Source organism: Centruroides sculpturatus, unplaced genomic scaffold (assembly GCF_000671375.1).
Source record: "Centruroides sculpturatus isolate CEXI.00-Female unplaced genomic scaffold, Cexi_2.0 scaffold1529, whole genome shotgun sequence".
Classification (NCBI taxonomy): Eukaryota; Metazoa; Arthropoda; class Arachnida; order Scorpiones; family Buthidae; genus Centruroides; species Centruroides sculpturatus.
Genome location: NW_019385619.1, coordinates 70431 through 87878, shown reverse-complemented (window position 1 = coordinate 87878; position 17448 = coordinate 70431). Strand labels below are relative to the sequence as shown.

Below are 17448 nucleotides of genomic sequence, written 5' to 3'. Positions count from 1 at the left end.
ACGATCGGAGCCATATGGCTCCAAACAACCGAATGACTTCGTCCGCCAGGCGTCGCCACCGCAAATTGCCGGCTAGTATAGTAATTGGAGTAAGTGTCGCCGAAGTCGACTTCACCCCTGCCGTCGACTGAATTGTTTTCCAATGTGTTTCCCTTCCTGGCAACCCGATCATTAGTTTGTTTCGCTCCCAATTCAACTTACTCCAACAGCAAACATGGTGAGTTGTCCATTTCCTATATTCCACACCCAAACCACTTTCACTCAACCACTTTCATCCCTTTTCTCATCTGTTGCGCTCTCGAATTTCTCCATTCGAAACCGACTTAATCACTTAAATCGATAGAATAATTAATACTTAAGAAACTCAACTCCGCGTAACGTTAATTTTCACACTGTAAAAAAATTTTGATATATTTTTTTTTTACAAAGAAAACTCGAATCTGGTTCCACGAAGAGTTTTCAGTCTTCTCCGACATTAAATTGATTTTTTTACACGCGAAAACTCAAACAATTTCTCATTTACTTTGGCTTTCTCCGTGTTAAGTCGATAACTTTTCCTTGTATTGACTGATCGACAAACTGTTAACTTGTTATATTTTGTTTACGTACAGCGACTTTCAGTCGCCTGCACTTTGATTTTTCGTTGGTTCTGTTGAAAATAGCTAAGGAATAATACCATTTTTATGGTCTTCTTCCCTACAAAAAACATGCGTGTGGGCAGTTATATAACTTAGAAGTTAGTTCTATTGACCTTTTCGAACTCGATGTTTGACAAAGTGCCATTAAATCATCAGTCACGCCAATTTCGATCGTGGTGTTATCGGGTTTAATGTAACTTTTAACAGGTTATACGATGATTGTACGTCGAGTACGGGTTAAATTAATGGTGAGAACATTCATTGATAGTGATAAAGAATAAGTTTATTCTCACACACTCCACAAGACAGGAGAATGGGTGTGTTATTTGTGGTACTAAATCTGTTCGTATACAGTAATGTGGAGTACTGTGGTATTACCTGTATAGTCTAGTGTACTATATACGAGTGTATAGGCTATTTGGATGGTATACAGGCTACTTTGGTGTATTATTTACATTATATTACCTCTATAGACTAGTGTGGTGTATTGTTGGATGGTATATCTCTTCAGGCTAGTGTGATTTAATGTATACACGTCTATAGGCTAATATGATGTATTAATTACATTTTATACGTGCCTATTGTGATTATTTGGTGTGTGATGTTGGATAGTGTGGAGAACATCCAATGCCCATCTTATTAGTGTGGTGTGGAGCACCATCCTACAGTGTTCCAATCCTTCCTACGGAGTTAATACTTTTCTGGTATTACTTGTTGATTTAAAGTTTGGTAATAAATAAAGTGTTATCATCCGTACGATGCGATGCGTCATTGAGTGCAATACGACAAAGTTCGTAGAGAGTTTGTCTCCTTCGTTTGCCTTGAACTATTTTGGTGATAGATGGGGGTGGAAGGCGATGGGACCAAAATAGATTTTAGAGGTAACGGAATCGCCGCTTTTCTACAAAAAGACAACATTTAAAAACATCAAATGAGATGATGTAAGATTTCGTTGAAAAAAGTTCCGACATCATCCAACTCTATTCTTGTACGGAGCCTTTAAGTTCGAGGAATTAAATCGTTTACTTTAAATAAATAAATAAATATTTTAATTTATTTTATCGTTAAATTCACTCTAAATGAGTCAAATTTTCCTTTTTTTCTTATTATATTCCCTCGTTTTTTTCCAATCTTTTCCATCGTAATTTTGGGAAGAATTATAGAAAAACCTGTGTAAACCGGACTAAAAATTTAAAGTTTCTAAGGAAAATTATCATTTCAGGATCCATCCTAATGAATATCCTATTATCCTGATGAATGGAAAATTATATAATGCAAGCTGTCGTGAACCAGGCGAATATCATGATGAATATCATTATCTCGATATCCATCAAGACACCAGGAATATCAGAATATTCTGTTTATAAAAATAATCCTGGTATCCTTAAAGATATTAGGATATTAAAATCCATTAGAGTTCCTGATAAATATTAGCAATTTATCAGGAAAACTAAACATATACTGACGAATCCTGAATATCCTAACGTCTTGTTAGATATCAGGATAATGATATCAAGAAGATATTTATCAGGATCAGGGTATATCAAAGCCATTTAAATGTTTACCTGCTGTTAGAACCTGTATTTATTAAAAACAATTAAAAATTTTTTGCTGATAATTATATATTTAGTTGCTAATTTTTATACAATTTTTAACGAATCATTCAATAAATTTACTAATCAATATATCTCGACTTAACGAGCATCTGTAAACAGAGGCCATTTGCAAATAAAAATGGACTCTGTTTAGAGATTAGATTGTATATTCATGGAAATCTATGAAAACAAAAATAACCTGCAAACAGTGGATCACCTCCGAATAACGGCCATTTTTCGTGTTCCTTTCAGCGGCCGTTGTTCAGAGGTTTGAACTAATTAAGTCTTGAAGTTGGAAAAGCTACTGTATAAACTACTACATTTCAAGAGCCCACAACACCCTTGAAGTGTGATGGATTCTTGAAGTGTTCTTGCAGTGCTTTCAGAGCAATGCTACAAGAGCAATGCTACAAACATGAGGAAGAGTTCAAGCTTACATTGTTGCATCCTACGTTCTCTTTGGCTATATTAAGTAAAAAATTTAATAGTGAAAGTTATTAATCTTGTTTTTGTAGATCTACTTTCATTTGCCTCTTGCACCCTATTGCATTGCGGAATGGACAGACTGTAACAATGTTTTAATCCTTTGCAACAGTCTGTCCATTCCTTTGCAACAGTCTGTCCATTCCGCAATGCAATAGGGTGCAAGAGGCAAAGTAGAGGGTAAAGTAGAGGGTAAACGTAGGAAAAGTAGAGGGTAGTTCAGGGAACGGAACATCTCGTGGATTCGCACGTGGAGTTTTTCAAGTTTTCTTCACGTTAGTAACACATCTAAACAGGGGCCAGTTTTTCGTAGAAAGTCCTCCTCTTTCGGCAAATACAGCTGGAAACCCAGTTGTGTCAAACAATTTTCCTGATGCGATTCATTTATTTGATTCTTGGCCTTCCATGTGATCTGGGTTCTGAATCCTTTGGGACTTTGGATCCTCCAAGTATTTCCTGTGGCATTCTACTTACGTGTTTCAATGAGAAACTAAAGAAAACATTAAATTACCGTCGACCCTCGGAATAATGGCAGAAACGTTGTATCCGAAGAGATCATAGTCAACTTTATATGAGGTCTTTGATAAGAGACATAGCTTATAATACGAAGGAACAACACACCGATTAAAGTGAATGAGATGAGGAGTAAGCACTGCAATAGAGAGGCAGGAGTGATAAGATATGTAAATNGAATGGACAGACTGTAACAATGTTTTAATCCTTTGCAACAGTCTGTCCATTCCGCAATGCAATAGGGTGCAAGAGGCAAAGTACAGGGTAAAGTAGAGGGTAAACGTAGGAAAAGTAGAGGGTAGTTCAGGGAACGGAACATCTCGTGGATTCGCACGTGTTTTTCAGGTTTTCTTCATGTTAGTAACACATCTAAACAGGGGCCAGTTTTCCGTAGGAAGTCCTCCCCTTTCGTCAAATACAGCTGGAACTCCAAGTTGTGTCAAACAATTTTCCTGATGCGATTCATTTATTTGATTCTTGGCCTTCCATCTGATCTGGATTCTGAATCCATTGGGACTTTGGATCCTCCAAGTATTTTCTGTGGCATTCTACTTACGTGTCTCAAAGAGAAACTAAAGAAAACATTAAATTACCGTCGAACCTCGGAATAATGGCAAAAACGTTGTATCCGAAGAGATCATAGTCAACTTTATATGAGGTCTTTGATAAGAGACACAGCTTATAATACGAAGGAACAACACACCGATTAAAGTGAATGAGATGAGGAGTAAGCACTGCAATAGAGAGGCAGGAGTGATAAGATATGTAAATACGAAAGAAACAACAAGTTCTAGGATGGAGTGGGACAAACAGAGGGGTGGGGAACAACTAATGTTGTGGGCTCACTAAGCCACAATCTAATATTCTTAATAAAATCTTACACACAATCGAAAAGCATGAAAAGATTCAGGTCTATGTTACCGAAACACGTAAAATTTAATCGACAGGCAGAACACTAAAGCAAACAGAACTCTTTTATTATATTCAAGTTGTCAGTCTACAATAATTACTTTGAAGTACGTTCGTATCATGTGCTTCATCATATCTTCCATCAAGGTCAATTGATGATACATGCAACTCGCTTAGAAAATAGGACAATCGATACAGATCGTTCGTTTGTTTATAAAATTCAACAAGGTATAAGGGTCAAACTATGTATTTTTCCATTTTCTGTATTATTAGTGTTCCATTTTCTATAAATTTAAAGAAAAAAAAGTCGAATATCGATCTGAAAACGTACACGAAAATCCCATTGAACTTTCACGTTTGTGGTGTCAAAATGGTGGCTTTTTTTTTTCTTTGCATGTATTTCGATTGTATGACTCGTGTGCAACACTAACTATCCTTATAGGATAAAATGAAAGTTGTATGTCTATAAATAGTAGAGACATAAACAAACTAGATCATAATTACTTGCCTAAATCATCTGTTTAAAGTGAAGTTATCAAGTTTCAGATGGAGTGAATATCCTTGTATTTAAAAATTGGCATGATCCTAAGGTTTAATAATTAATTTTAAAGTTTAAAATTAATATTTTAGTGGTTATAGAAGTCACGATTTGAGGGTCTTCAAAACGATCGTTAAAGCTTTCAACTTTACGACATGGGCGTTATTTGGGTGTGAAAATCGTAGGAAAATAGTAGGATTTTTATTTTGTTTTATGCCTATCATCACTATCATAAAGATCTGATTCAGAAACAACACACATCATATACCTACGTATGCAAAACTTTCCTCTGAAAGAACTTCTTTCTTTCTTATTATTATTATTATTATATTCTTCTACTCTTCAAGCACCTGTAGATTTTTGCTCCATTAAATAAAGAAGAATCCTCTTAGGTGAGTGACCTAAATATGTCATTTTATCTTTCGTAAGTGTGACTAGAAATCTCATCAAGTCGTGTTTAACGAATACGTGCTTGTTTATGAAAGCTGAAAGTCAAAACACACGAAAGTATTATAAATCTTTACAAGTAGAAGGGCCTTAAAAAGTAGTTTATGTGTATAAATTACACTGGTGTGTGTGTGTGTATATATATATATACAAGAATGCCGAAATGTTATCTGTCATTCTTATCGCTGGAAAATTTCGGAATTTGATTCGAATGGAGTTCAAATTAATGGAATTTTTTACCATTATTTTTCATACTGTACGCTGCTACCATCTATGAATTCTCGTACAAACCATTATAAAAATATAATCGTACAGTACAGTACACCCTGTCATCTTCTAATCTTAATAAATCAATACGTCGGCATAAAAATCTAGTGATACAACTTTGAATAATTATACTTTTACCTTGTCCGGTTTAAGCTCTTTTTCTTGTTTTATTATTGTTATTTTTTTTATTTTTAAATTAATTTTTAAGTTTTTTTTATCGAAATTTTATCAGTTAAACTCGTTTCTATTTACGTAAAGTTAATAAAAACTTGCCTACTAGAATGCTTATTAAAATATATTCCAGTGAAATAATGAATTACTTCCTCTAATATCGATNACTCTTTATACCAAAATTAATTTTAAGTATGATTAAAATATTCATTAAAATGTATATATTTATATAATTTACAATTGAGATTGTAAGATTAAATGCCTACAGATTGATGGAATAAGGCACGCAACACATGGGGTGGTGATGGTACCTCTCTGGGTGCAGTGGAGCATTATAGCTTTATAGGACACATACAAATTTGAATTAGGGATCAATGTTGATTTTTAGGGGGAAAATATTATCTTAAAAGGTTGGTTTTGGGTCTACTGCTTGTGGGTATTCCAGCGGCACTTTCCCTTTTTGCCCATAGGATAACGCGCCTCTGTCTGGGTGTACTGTACTTTCTATGGGAAATTGGCCCATCTATTTAGGAGCAAGACACGTGAAGAAAATGTGGAAAACTTCACACGTGAGCAGCTCGTTGGGAGGTGCGAACCCACGACCAGTGTTCAATGTCTACACTTTACTATTCACTAATTAAACAGCAAACCCCCGCTTTACGACCGATCATTCGCTTTATAACCGGTATAATATTTGACTGTTATAACTGTATAAAGTACCGTATTTTTATTTTAGTTATTGTCTTTTCTAATAACGTACAGTACGTAAGTTATGACATTGAGTTTGTAGAAAATGACGGTTCGCATTACGACGGTTAAAGATCCTAAAACGGAGATTGTATTTTCGTATAGATTAATAAAGAATTATGTTTAATTACCAACTAGATTGAGTATTTTAACTCGGAAATTGTATTCTATATTTTAATTTTTAGAAATATATAGTTATTTTAATTATTTTATAAACATTAGATTCGTTCGTCGTAAAGCGAGCCATCATTTTCCATTAGTTTAGCTTAGTAAATTGAGATTACGTTCTCGGAAATAAAGCATTTTGTGAATTAATATAGGAAGAGAAATTAAAGTTGAGGAAGAAGATGAGTGTTTTTTCCCTGGAAATTATTATAAATTTCTATTATATATGCTATTTTTGTGAGTTTATAAAGCAAAATATTGCTTGCATAATTGTTATATTTATAGCATATTTTATTGCCAATAAATAATCATATTTTGACAACATTTTGGCAATGTCTTTGCACATGTAAGCTGTTTTGTTAAATAATTTACTTTTAACAAAAATAAATTATTATTTTTTCAACTTATTTTTTTAAAAATTTAATTAAAATATTATTGTATTAATATAAAATATTCATACAAATACTGTCACAAATTCAAGGATCCTTAATTAATTATCTTATCAGCAATATTATAAACTTGTTATGAAGATGAAACATTTCATCTTCCTATCTTATCATATGGCATTTGATAAGTTATTGATGATATTCTTCAGTTTTTCTTCCATAAACTGTAAGAGAAAATTAGATATAACATGAGATATTCCTTATATCTTAGGAAAAAAACAATGGTGATATTTCCTGTTATACTTAGAAAAGGTAATGAGAGCTCCTCTTAGATGGGGTGATGATATTTCTCATTATAACTTGGAGAAAGTGATGATATCATTACACAATAGAGAGATAATGGTACTTCTTCTTACACCTTAGAGATGTGATACTCAGAGCTAGATTTATGTATAAGCTGAATAAGATGTAGCTTAGTACCTCATTCTATTCTCAGAGATATTTTACATTACCTATTATTATTTGGTGTAGGAGGAAGGATCTCTTGTATTCTGCAGATACAGGTAGTGATACTTCTCCTAAAGGTTTGGAGGGAGATGCTATTTTTTCTTATATCCTATGAGGAAATGATTTATATACAAATTTAAAATGTGACTTGTAATTTATGTGTACCATTTACATAATATATTTAGTAAAAATGATGATACTTTCCTTCATATCTTGAAGAGGAGTGATGATATTTCTTTTTATGCTTTGTAGCATTTGAGATTTTTCAAAATTAAATAAGTAAGTCTACTTCAAAAGTAAATATATTATTAGTTAATTATATATATTATTATTTTTCAATCAGAACAAGTATAGATGCTTAGAAACATTGCATAAATACTGTTTATACAATGTTTCTCTATACATAAAGTAGCATATATGACTTACTAATGAAGATGCGGATATAAAATAACAATATTCGGGTTAAAATACTTTAAAAATATTAATTTTAATTCAGAAAAATGAAGCGTAATCACCGAATTTCTTCTCTGCCATTTCTACAAGTGGCATTGAGTGTTATATTTATGTCTTTGTTTTATAAGAGAGATATGGTTTAGTTTAGTTGTTTGCATACTTTATTTTATTAGGAAATTTATGTTTATTTTAAGAATGATTCACTTAGTTTTATTTTTCATTTGTAAAAACAAATATTTTCTCTAAAAAGAATCTAATTGTAAACAGAGTTATCTGTTTACTGGTGTTAAAAATAATTATGATCAATTGTTTGTTGAGTAAAGACTGTATAAATTCACAGCATTAAATTACATTATGAAAACTTTAATGTAATTTCATGTAAATATACATTAAGAAGCTTTTTACCTGTATTATTAATTTTACAAAAAAGTAGTAACTAGAACCAATGAATCAGTCTTATTGTACTCATAGATAAGACTTCAGCTGCATTTCTATGTTGGTAGTATTGCATTTACATTATGCTACGTTGTTTATATTGACTATTTTCTCTTTATTTATACGTTGACATAACACGAAGACGATTTGCCTTTCGAAAGGGGTTTTTTCCCGCGAGAAACTGGCCATTATTTAGGCATTAGACCACTCATTGATGGGCTCTTAACTGGAGTTAACCGAATGAATAATACCGCTAGACACTAGTAATTGGTCGCACTAACCTACCTGGAGTTTTCTTGGTTTTTTTTCACGTGTAAATAAGTGCCAGTTTCCCATAGAAAGTCCTTCCGGGAGCATCCTCCTCTTGGCAGATTGCCCATAGGTTGAGTTGTCTGAATCCATCAATCTAATGCAATGTAATCGACCTAACTATAGAAACATCGGATCAATCAATGTATACAAATCAAATTATTAAAGGATTGACGCTTTCTGGGGATGATAACAGACCTTCTCCATAGATCAAAGAAGCTCGAATCATCGTAATGATCGAGTTTATTTCATGTACGGAAGATTACCCTCATAGTATATGAGGCCTATAAGTTGATCTATTGAAAGAACCTGTAATTATAAAGCTGAGAGTTCTTCTGTCTTTCGTTAATTTGAAAATTGCAGCCCTGTAATTATAGATTCTTTAATATACAGAAGGGTATGGAAAGTTAAAAACCTCAGAATTTCAGGCTCCCGAATGCCTTATTTCACGATGGAAAAAGCCTGTGGGCTAAATGTTATTAATTTAATTCATTTCTTATAAGTATTTTTTGATTAAAATCGCTTTAAAAATAAGCTTTATCAATTCTCTAAAACCCCGTTTTAACGTAAGCTTCTCTTTTCGGGAATTGAAATCAATGAACTCTAGTGACAAGTGATAAGAAAGATGTGAATAACTGCCAAGAATTAATCCAACTTCCCAAAATAATATTACTCTTTTTCTTTAAAAAAAAAGAGAAGAAAAATGCATAATTACCTTTCTTCTTAAGCTTAAACATGGATATATTTTTTTTTTTAAATAAAGAAATTGCAAATAGTTTTTAACGCGAATTTCCAAGAAATTGAACAATTAATTGCAATTATCGAGCCAAATTTAATATATTTTTACCACTAGAAACAGTAAGGAAGTTAAAATTCTAGAATAGTAACAAACAATTTCATGTAAATTCAAAGAATTTCTATATATAATGTAATTATGAGGCCATTCACCCTTACGTGAGGAATTTATCACTCCTCCTCCTCCTCCACAAGAGTACTGATAATATCTTTAAGATTTTTCTGTTATATCTATAGAGATCCTTCTGTTTTTGTATATATATTAATAAAAAAGCCTCTTCTATATATTAATAAAAAGGCCTCGTTCTTCATCACCCAATGTGGGCCTACGAAAGGTCCGAAAAAGGCTCTTAGTTCCTCCTCTTCTTCCAGTTTTTTCTAATTTTTAACCTTTTACCTTTAGGATTTTACGTCCCGCGGGCCTTTTTATGCCTTCGTGGTTCATTAAAATAGAAAATTTTATGTAATTTAATATAATTTAAGTGTTAAAACTATTGAATTTTAAATTACAGTAAAAACCTGCGTAAAGCGATTTCCGTTTTGAGGAGGTTTTACTGTATAATCTTTAATATTTAAAAGATATTTTAAAGATTATTAAGCAATGTTATTCATTATTTGTTTTTTCTTTTTCTTTGTACAGACGGAATACGGTCTGACAGAAGAGCAAGTAGCTGGTAAGTAAGCTTGCAAATGTTATAGAAAAATAAAAAGAATGGAGGAGGAACATCGTAATTTCTTGGCTTCGGTCAATAGCAGCGAAACAGATGGCCGAGATTGTTCTAATAACGCTTTTTACTGTCTCTTCTTCTAACCCAGGAAATGGTAAATTTAGCCCAAATGTAATAACCATCAAGAACTGGCATGCTGACAGTTGCCAATCGAGCGAAACGCGATATTTCCTAGAATATACTGTACTTGCAATGCTTTGCAACCCCCCTAAAATTCTTTTATCTATTAAAATGGAAAGATTTTCTTGTTAATTACGTTGTAGGAAGCCAAAAAATTGCCATAAAAAAATCAGTAATTGATTACTTATTTGGATTGCCATCTTGGATCCTCTGAGAGAACCAATGGTTTAAATCTCGTTTTAATGCTAATTTTTTTTTTTTTAAAATTAGCATTTTAAAATTTATAATTACAGTTGACCCCCTATAATACTGTTGATTATTCCGTTTTATATGAATTCCATGTTGTACGAGTCACTTAGATTTTACAAATACGTGTGCCGGGCTGTGAACGGCTTACGTATTTGTAAAATCTAAGTGACTCGTACAATATGGAATTCATATAAAACGGAATAATCAACAGTATTATAGGGGGGTCGACTGTACTGTACATCATTCGTTTAATTACCATATTTATGGGAATTAAATTAGCTTGTTTGTGATAATTTTGTTAGGATATTTATGCTAATTGTTTTATGGTTTCTATCAACATTATGCTAGTTTCAATGATTTAATAGTGCAGTAAAACCTGTATAAACAGGAATCGTTCCGTATTGAAGAATTTTTTTTGCAGATTTCCGTCTTATACAGGTTCCGTTTTGGACAGGTTTTACTGTATTATACTTCTGTTAGGGACTCTCTCCTTAAATTATGTGGGTGGATGGTTACGCAGGTTATTGTTACATTGCAAGGGAGTGGTACTAGGGCCTCGAACACAAAGATTCGCTTTTGTTTCCGAAGTGCTGCATAGTGCATCGTACTGTCTTTGCTTTGTAAGTTATTCTGTCTTTCAAAAATGGTACAGTACGGTACAGACTCATGTACAGTGTTGACTTTATATATTTATTGTTAATGTATTTTATGATTTTCTTCTTATAAAGTTTATGCTTTTGATCGTCCAATTGATTTTTGCTGAGGCTCCCATTATTGGTCTTGCTAATAAAAACCAAGGAACACTGATAGTTTGTTTAGGGTTCAAGCGTTACCCAGTTTTCTTCACGTATCTAACACTTAAACAAGTGTCCTAGTGGGCCTGGCTGAACCCCCGAACGGTCCGAAAAAGGCTCTTAGTTCCTCCTCTTCTTCCAGTTTTTTCTAATTTTTAACCTTTTACCTTTAGGATTTTACGTCCCGCGGGCCTTTTTATGCCTTCGTGGTTCATTAAAATAGAAAATTTTATGTAATTTAATATAATTTAAGTGTTAAAACTATTGAATTTTAAATTACAGTAAAAACCTGCGTAAAGCGATTTCCGTTTTGAGGAGGTTTTACTGTATAATCTTTAATATTTAAAAGATATTTTAAAGATTATTAAGCAATGTTATTCATTATTTTTTTTTTCTTTTTCTTTGTACAGACGGAATACGGTCTGACAGAAGAGCAAGTAGCTGGTAAGTAAGCTTGCAAATGTTATAGAAAAATAAAAAGAATGGAGGAGGAACATCGTAATTTCTTGGCTTCGGTCAATAGCAGCGAAACAGATGGCCGAGATTGTTCTAATAACGCTTTTTACTGTCTCTTCTTCTAACCCAGGAAATGGTAAATTTAGCCCAAATGTAATAACCATCAAGAACTGGCATGCTGACAGTTGCCAATCGAGCGAAACGCGATATTTCCTAGAATATACTGTACTTGCAATGCTTTGCAACCCCCCTAAAATTCTTTTATCTATTAAAATGGAAAGATTTTCTTGTTAATTACGTTGTAGGAAGCCAAAAAATTGCCATAAAAAAATCAGTAATTGATTACTTATTTGGATTGCCATCTTGGATCCTCTGAGAGAACCAATGGTTTAAATCTCGTTTTAATGCTAATTTTTTTTTTTTTAAAATTAGCATTTTAAAATTTATAATTACAGTTGACCCCCTATAATACTGTTGATTATTCCGTTTTATATGAATTCCATGTTGTACGAGTCACTTAGATTTTACAAATACGTGTGCCGGGCTGTGAACGGCTTACGTATTTGTAAAATCTAAGTGACTCGTACAATATGGAATTCATATAAAACGGAATAATCAACAGTATTATAGGGGGGTCGACTGTACTGTACATCATTCGTTTAATTACCATATTTATGGGAATTAAATTAGCTTGTTTGTGATAATTTTGTTAGGATATTTATGCTAATTGTTTTATGGTTTCTATCAACATTATGCTAGTTTCAATGATTTAATAGTGCAGTAAAACCTGTATAAACAGGAATCGTTCCGTATTGAAGAATTTTTTTTGCAGATTTCCGTCTTATACAGGTTCCGTTTTGGACAGGTTTTACTGTATTATACTTCTGTTAGGGACTCTCTCCTTAAATTATGTGGGTGGATGGTTACGCAGGTTATTGTTACATTGCAAGGGAGTGGTACTAGGGCCTCGAACACAAAGATTCGCTTTCGTTTCCGAAGTGCTGCATAGTGAACCATACTGTCTTTGCTTTGTAAGTTATTCTGTCTTTCAAAAATGGTACAGTACGGTACAGACTCATGTACAGTGTTGACTTTATATATTTATTGTTAATGTATTTTATGATTTTCTTCTTATAAAGTTTATGCTTTTGATCGTCCAATTGATTTTTGCTGAGGCTCCCATTATTGGTCTTGCTAATAAAAACCAAGGAACACTGATAGTTTGTTTAGGGTTCAAGCGTTACCCAGTTTTCTTCACGTATCTAACACTTAAACAAGTGTCCTAGTGGGCCTGGCTGAACCATAGAAGAACCTCTAAGTGACCATAGGGTGGAGAGATTTATAAAAATGGTCTTTAAGGAAACCTAAACAAGTGCCAAGCTTTCTGTATCATGTGTCTAACACATAAATAGTACTAGTCTTATAAAAAGTTCTATCTGGAGGCAGATTGCCCTTATGTTTTGTTGCCTTATTCCATCAAATCAAATCATTTCTATTGAGGAGGCATCAAGAATTTTGACTTGGGATTCATGGAGAAGAAATAAAGAAGTGACATTAAACTTAAGTAATGTTATTTGTCTCAATTGCATACATTCAGCTCCAACCCTAGTAATGTTAATATTTTAAATTTAGATGATTTAGTGATAAAGCACAAAAAATATTGATCATTCTCTAATGACTTTCTGAAGAGACTGAATTGTTAAATATAGTAACATAACAGATCTAAATATGTATTTTTTTATAAATTAGTTTTTTAGAGCAGTAAGTTATTTAGGCTAATTATAAAATATCATTACATATTGCAGGTCTTTTCATCCAAAAACTGTGTCTAAAATTAATCTAGTTATGTTATTTTTGTGAAGGGGATTAAAAAAAAAAAAGCAAGAGGAGAAACTGAAATAGGGTAATTGGACTCTTACATGTTGTTTTTTTGAAAGAAATTCTGTTTTTTTTTTCTTCTAAACTCTCTGTTTAAAGTGTTTAAATCTTACTTTATACACAAAATATCTACTTTCTGTGCATAAAAATGTATGTGGAATATGTTACTGTGCATATGAATAACCCAAAGCATAAATGTGGAGTCCACTCTCCTTCGAAAACCATAAAAATATTAAATAAAACCAACAGAACAAACAAGAACAGATTACTTTTACTATTTACCGAAAGAAATGCTAATTTTTATCACTCTCGTATGCATTAAAACCTAAATTTTGCCACCCCCTTGCAAAACTGATGTTGCGGCCTTAGCTTTAGCATGAAACTCTTTCCTCTCATCAAACAATAATAAATTGCATTTAATTGCGTGAAGGCGTAAGCTGCAACCATGTAGCAAAAGGCCCAGAGGTACTACAACTTAGGGCTTCTTTGCTAGGAGGTTGCAGGTTAGAGCCTCATCCATTAAACTTCCCGAGCACTAGCTTATTTCTGAGAGTGAAGCCAAATGGCCCTCTCTAACTGAGGCCCATCACGGCCATTTGTCTTGTGGTCATGACTTGAGATCCGTCAAGGAAACTGTAATTGAAGGGTCTAATTTTTTAAAAAACTCAGCAATAAGTTGCAAAATTTAAAAAAAAAATCCAGCAAGAACAATCCAGTGAAGAGGGTTTCAGGATGGAGGCCATTCAATGAAATATTTTAGTATTGAAGATTAAGCCAGTGAAGCACTTTAGTTTGAAAGATTCAACCATTGAAGCACTTTAATATAGAAGAATCAATTATTATAGCGCTAATATTAAAGATTAAACCATTAAATTTGCTTTAATACGAATCATTAAACTATACTTCAGAGTAGAATTCCTCCAACTCCAGTTTTATAAGATTAAAATTGAAGGATGCTGCGACTTCCGTCGTTTACATTCCAATTCGTTAATTAAACAAAGAATTTATTTATTTATTTTTACAGAATTCAAAGAGGCATTTATGTTGTTTGATAAGGATTCTGATGGAATGATAACTGCTGCAGAATTAGGAGTTGTCATGAGATCTTTGGGGCAAAGACCAACCGAAATGGAATTAAGGAACATGGTGCATATTGTCGATCAAGATGGTAAATTTCTTGTTTTTTTCCTTTAAAACACTGATGTAAATAACAAAATATAAAGGATTAATCATATTTAATACAGTAATTTATTAACTATTCAACCTATATAATTTTTTATTATACAGTTAAGAATTTAAAACTTTTAAAACAATGTCTCAAACCCTTAAAACTGCATTCTAAAACCTTGAAATCTTATATTTTGAAACATAATTTACATTATATTTATAGTGTAAACATTATTTATGTATATTCCTTTAAAATACACCAAACAGTGGGTCTAGATGGGCCACGATAGGCCTAAAAATAAGGCCCTCTTAGTGCCCTTATAATGGAAAGTACAAAAAAAAAAAAGAATGTCTAATCTTCATATTTTAAGATTTAACCGATTAGTCTTATTCAGACGTATGTGTTTCTTTAAGCTATTTATAATGTCTTAATTGTCATGATGATTTCTTTAAGTCCTCCCGAGAGGACTTAAGGGAAATTGGCCACTATTTAGGTGTTACTAATGCAAAGAAAACCCAGAAAACTCCAAGTGGCCAGCGTGTTGGCTAGACACAAACCCACGACAACAATTATCAGTGTTCAGTGGTTTTATCCACTCGGTCACTAGTGGGTCTATTTAACTTTTCGGACACCAAGTACAGAAGTAGGGAAGGATTTTTCTAATGGAACCAGATCTGTTTTTATTAAGGCTCTTCATTAAACAAGAATATTAAATTTTACCAGTTTTACTTCAGTTTAAATTGGTCATGATTTAGAATTTGCTAATTATTAAGAACTCTTCCTGGTCTTTGAGCTCTAGGCCACGAACAATTTCTCTTTCTTCTATCCCCTTACACCCTTACAATCAGTCTCACATTGCATCTGGTGGCATATTCTGTCCTGAAAGTGGCCTTCGACTTAGTCCTGAAAATGGTCCTTCACCGCTTGGCCACCACATTTTGGACCTGCCGAACCCACAATGGGTATGATTAAAAGGTTCTCTTAGTGCCAATAAAATAGATGGCTTGCTTTACGGCTAGCTGTTGTACTAGCCATAATTATGCTCATTGTGGGTATCACATGCCTACGGTTTGGTAAATACTGCAATTTTATTTATTCTCTTACAGGTAATGGAACTATAGAATTTGACGAATTTTTATATATGATGTCTAAAAAAATGAAAGATACTGACAGCGAAGAAGAACTAAAAGAAGCTTTTAGTGTTTTTGATAAAAATGGGGACGGTTTCATCAGTGCAACTGAATTAAGACACGTAATGACAAACTTGGGGGAGAAACTAACAGATGAAGAAGTAGAAGACATGATCAAAGAAGCTGACTTAGATGGAGATGGTCTTGTTAATTATGATGGTAAATAAGATTTTTAAAATTTAATTTGTTTCTTTTACCATTCAAAAATGTCATTTCAATATCCTACAGTGTGTCCCATAAGCAATACACCATAACAAAATAGGTGTTCAGATGCAGTGCCGGATTAACCAATAACAATAATTTTAACTGACATTATTTCAAATTTCTTTAGAAGCATCTTTATTTAAATGGGGGATCCAATTTAAATTTCATCCAGGGCCCGTTAGAAGCTTAATCCAGCACTGTTCAGATGTTATGTTCAATGTGATTGCCATCTTGTTGCACCCATAAATTCAGAAAAGTACGGTAATCAAATAATTTCAATTTGTTATGGATTACAGTTGACATGCACTTGCAGACACTAAAGGTGCGAGAAGGCAAAAGTTTGCCTGTGGTGCATGAATTATGGATTACAGCCTGTCATGCATTTGTAAACACTAAAGATTCAGAGGCAAAAACCCAGGTTGTCTATTAGCATATGGTACATGAATTATGGAACATCCTGTAGAACCAATGATAGAACCTAATTTAAACATTACTTCCTCTGTTTCAGAATTTGTTACCATTCTGACGTCAGCCAAATGAGAAGAATCAATATTTCCTTCCTTAATTTGTATATGGTGTACACTCAGGACCAGAGTTTGTACAAGTATCGTCCATTTTGTTATATTGAAACAGTAGAGTTCCAATTAACTTAGCGAAGAATGGATTAAGAGAAACACCGTTCATCAATCGAAACAATTTTTTTAATCATTTACATTGGTTTATGATTAAAATACTTCTAGACGAAAAGTGAAACAGTAACATAAAAACAAAAAAATATTAAGTTTTGAATGTATTTTACATTCTACGCTGGTGTATTTCAGTTGATATCATTGAAAAAAATATATATATGAGGAGCTGTTGAGGACAGGTTTGTAGATTTTTGTAGATATATATATTTGATAGAATGAAATAAAAAATATTTCTTAAGTAATGTTATAAAATGAGAGTAAAATGATTTTTTATTTTTATTAAAAATACAATGTTTTAATGCACAGAAGTGGAAGATAAATGCTGATATTAATTGTTTCTGTACAAAAAATTGAAACTTTACCTTTTCATTTTGAACACTTTTCATTATATTCTATAAAAGAAGGTGTTAACTACAGTATAACCTCACTTTATGTTGGTTTCTTCCCAGTAATAGGTTGTATAAGCATAGATCTACCATACTTCTTCCTAAATAATGTCTAGTAAACTTGGCGAAACACTTGATTTTTAATACTTTCTTGATCATTTAGTAAAATTTTTTCTTCTAAACAAGAAATTTTAGATGTGTAGAAGTATTTTCCTGTTTGAAAGTGGA

At 32.7% G+C, this 17448-nt stretch overlaps 1 protein-coding gene across 1 annotated transcript; it reads left to right on the top strand.

Moving 5' to 3' along the window:
* Window positions 1-78: 78 nt before the first annotated feature.
* On the top strand, window positions 79-17440 carry LOC111640665 (calmodulin-A-like). The gene is made up of 5 exons (XM_023386705.1): window positions 79-217; window positions 9999-10032; window positions 14608-14751; window positions 15858-16100; window positions 16654-17440. The coding sequence occupies exons 1-5, from the start codon at window positions 215-217 to the stop codon at window positions 16683-16685; spliced, it is 456 nt and encodes a 151-aa protein (XP_023242473.1). The 5' UTR covers window positions 79-214; the 3' UTR covers window positions 16686-17440.
* Window positions 17441-17448: the final 8 nt, after the last annotated feature.

What these genes read in the sequence shown, in the direction of transcription:
- LOC111640665 (XM_023386705.1), top strand. An exon ending in GACAGAAGAGCAAGTAGCTG is followed by an intron (nt 10,033 to 14,607) that starts GTAAGTAAGCTT and finishes TTATTTTTACAG; the next exon opens with AATTCAAAGAGGCATTTATG. An exon ending in TGGTCTTGTTAATTATGATG is followed by an intron (nt 16,101 to 16,653) that starts GTAAATAAGATT and finishes CCTCTGTTTCAG; the next exon opens with AATTTGTTACCATTCTGACG.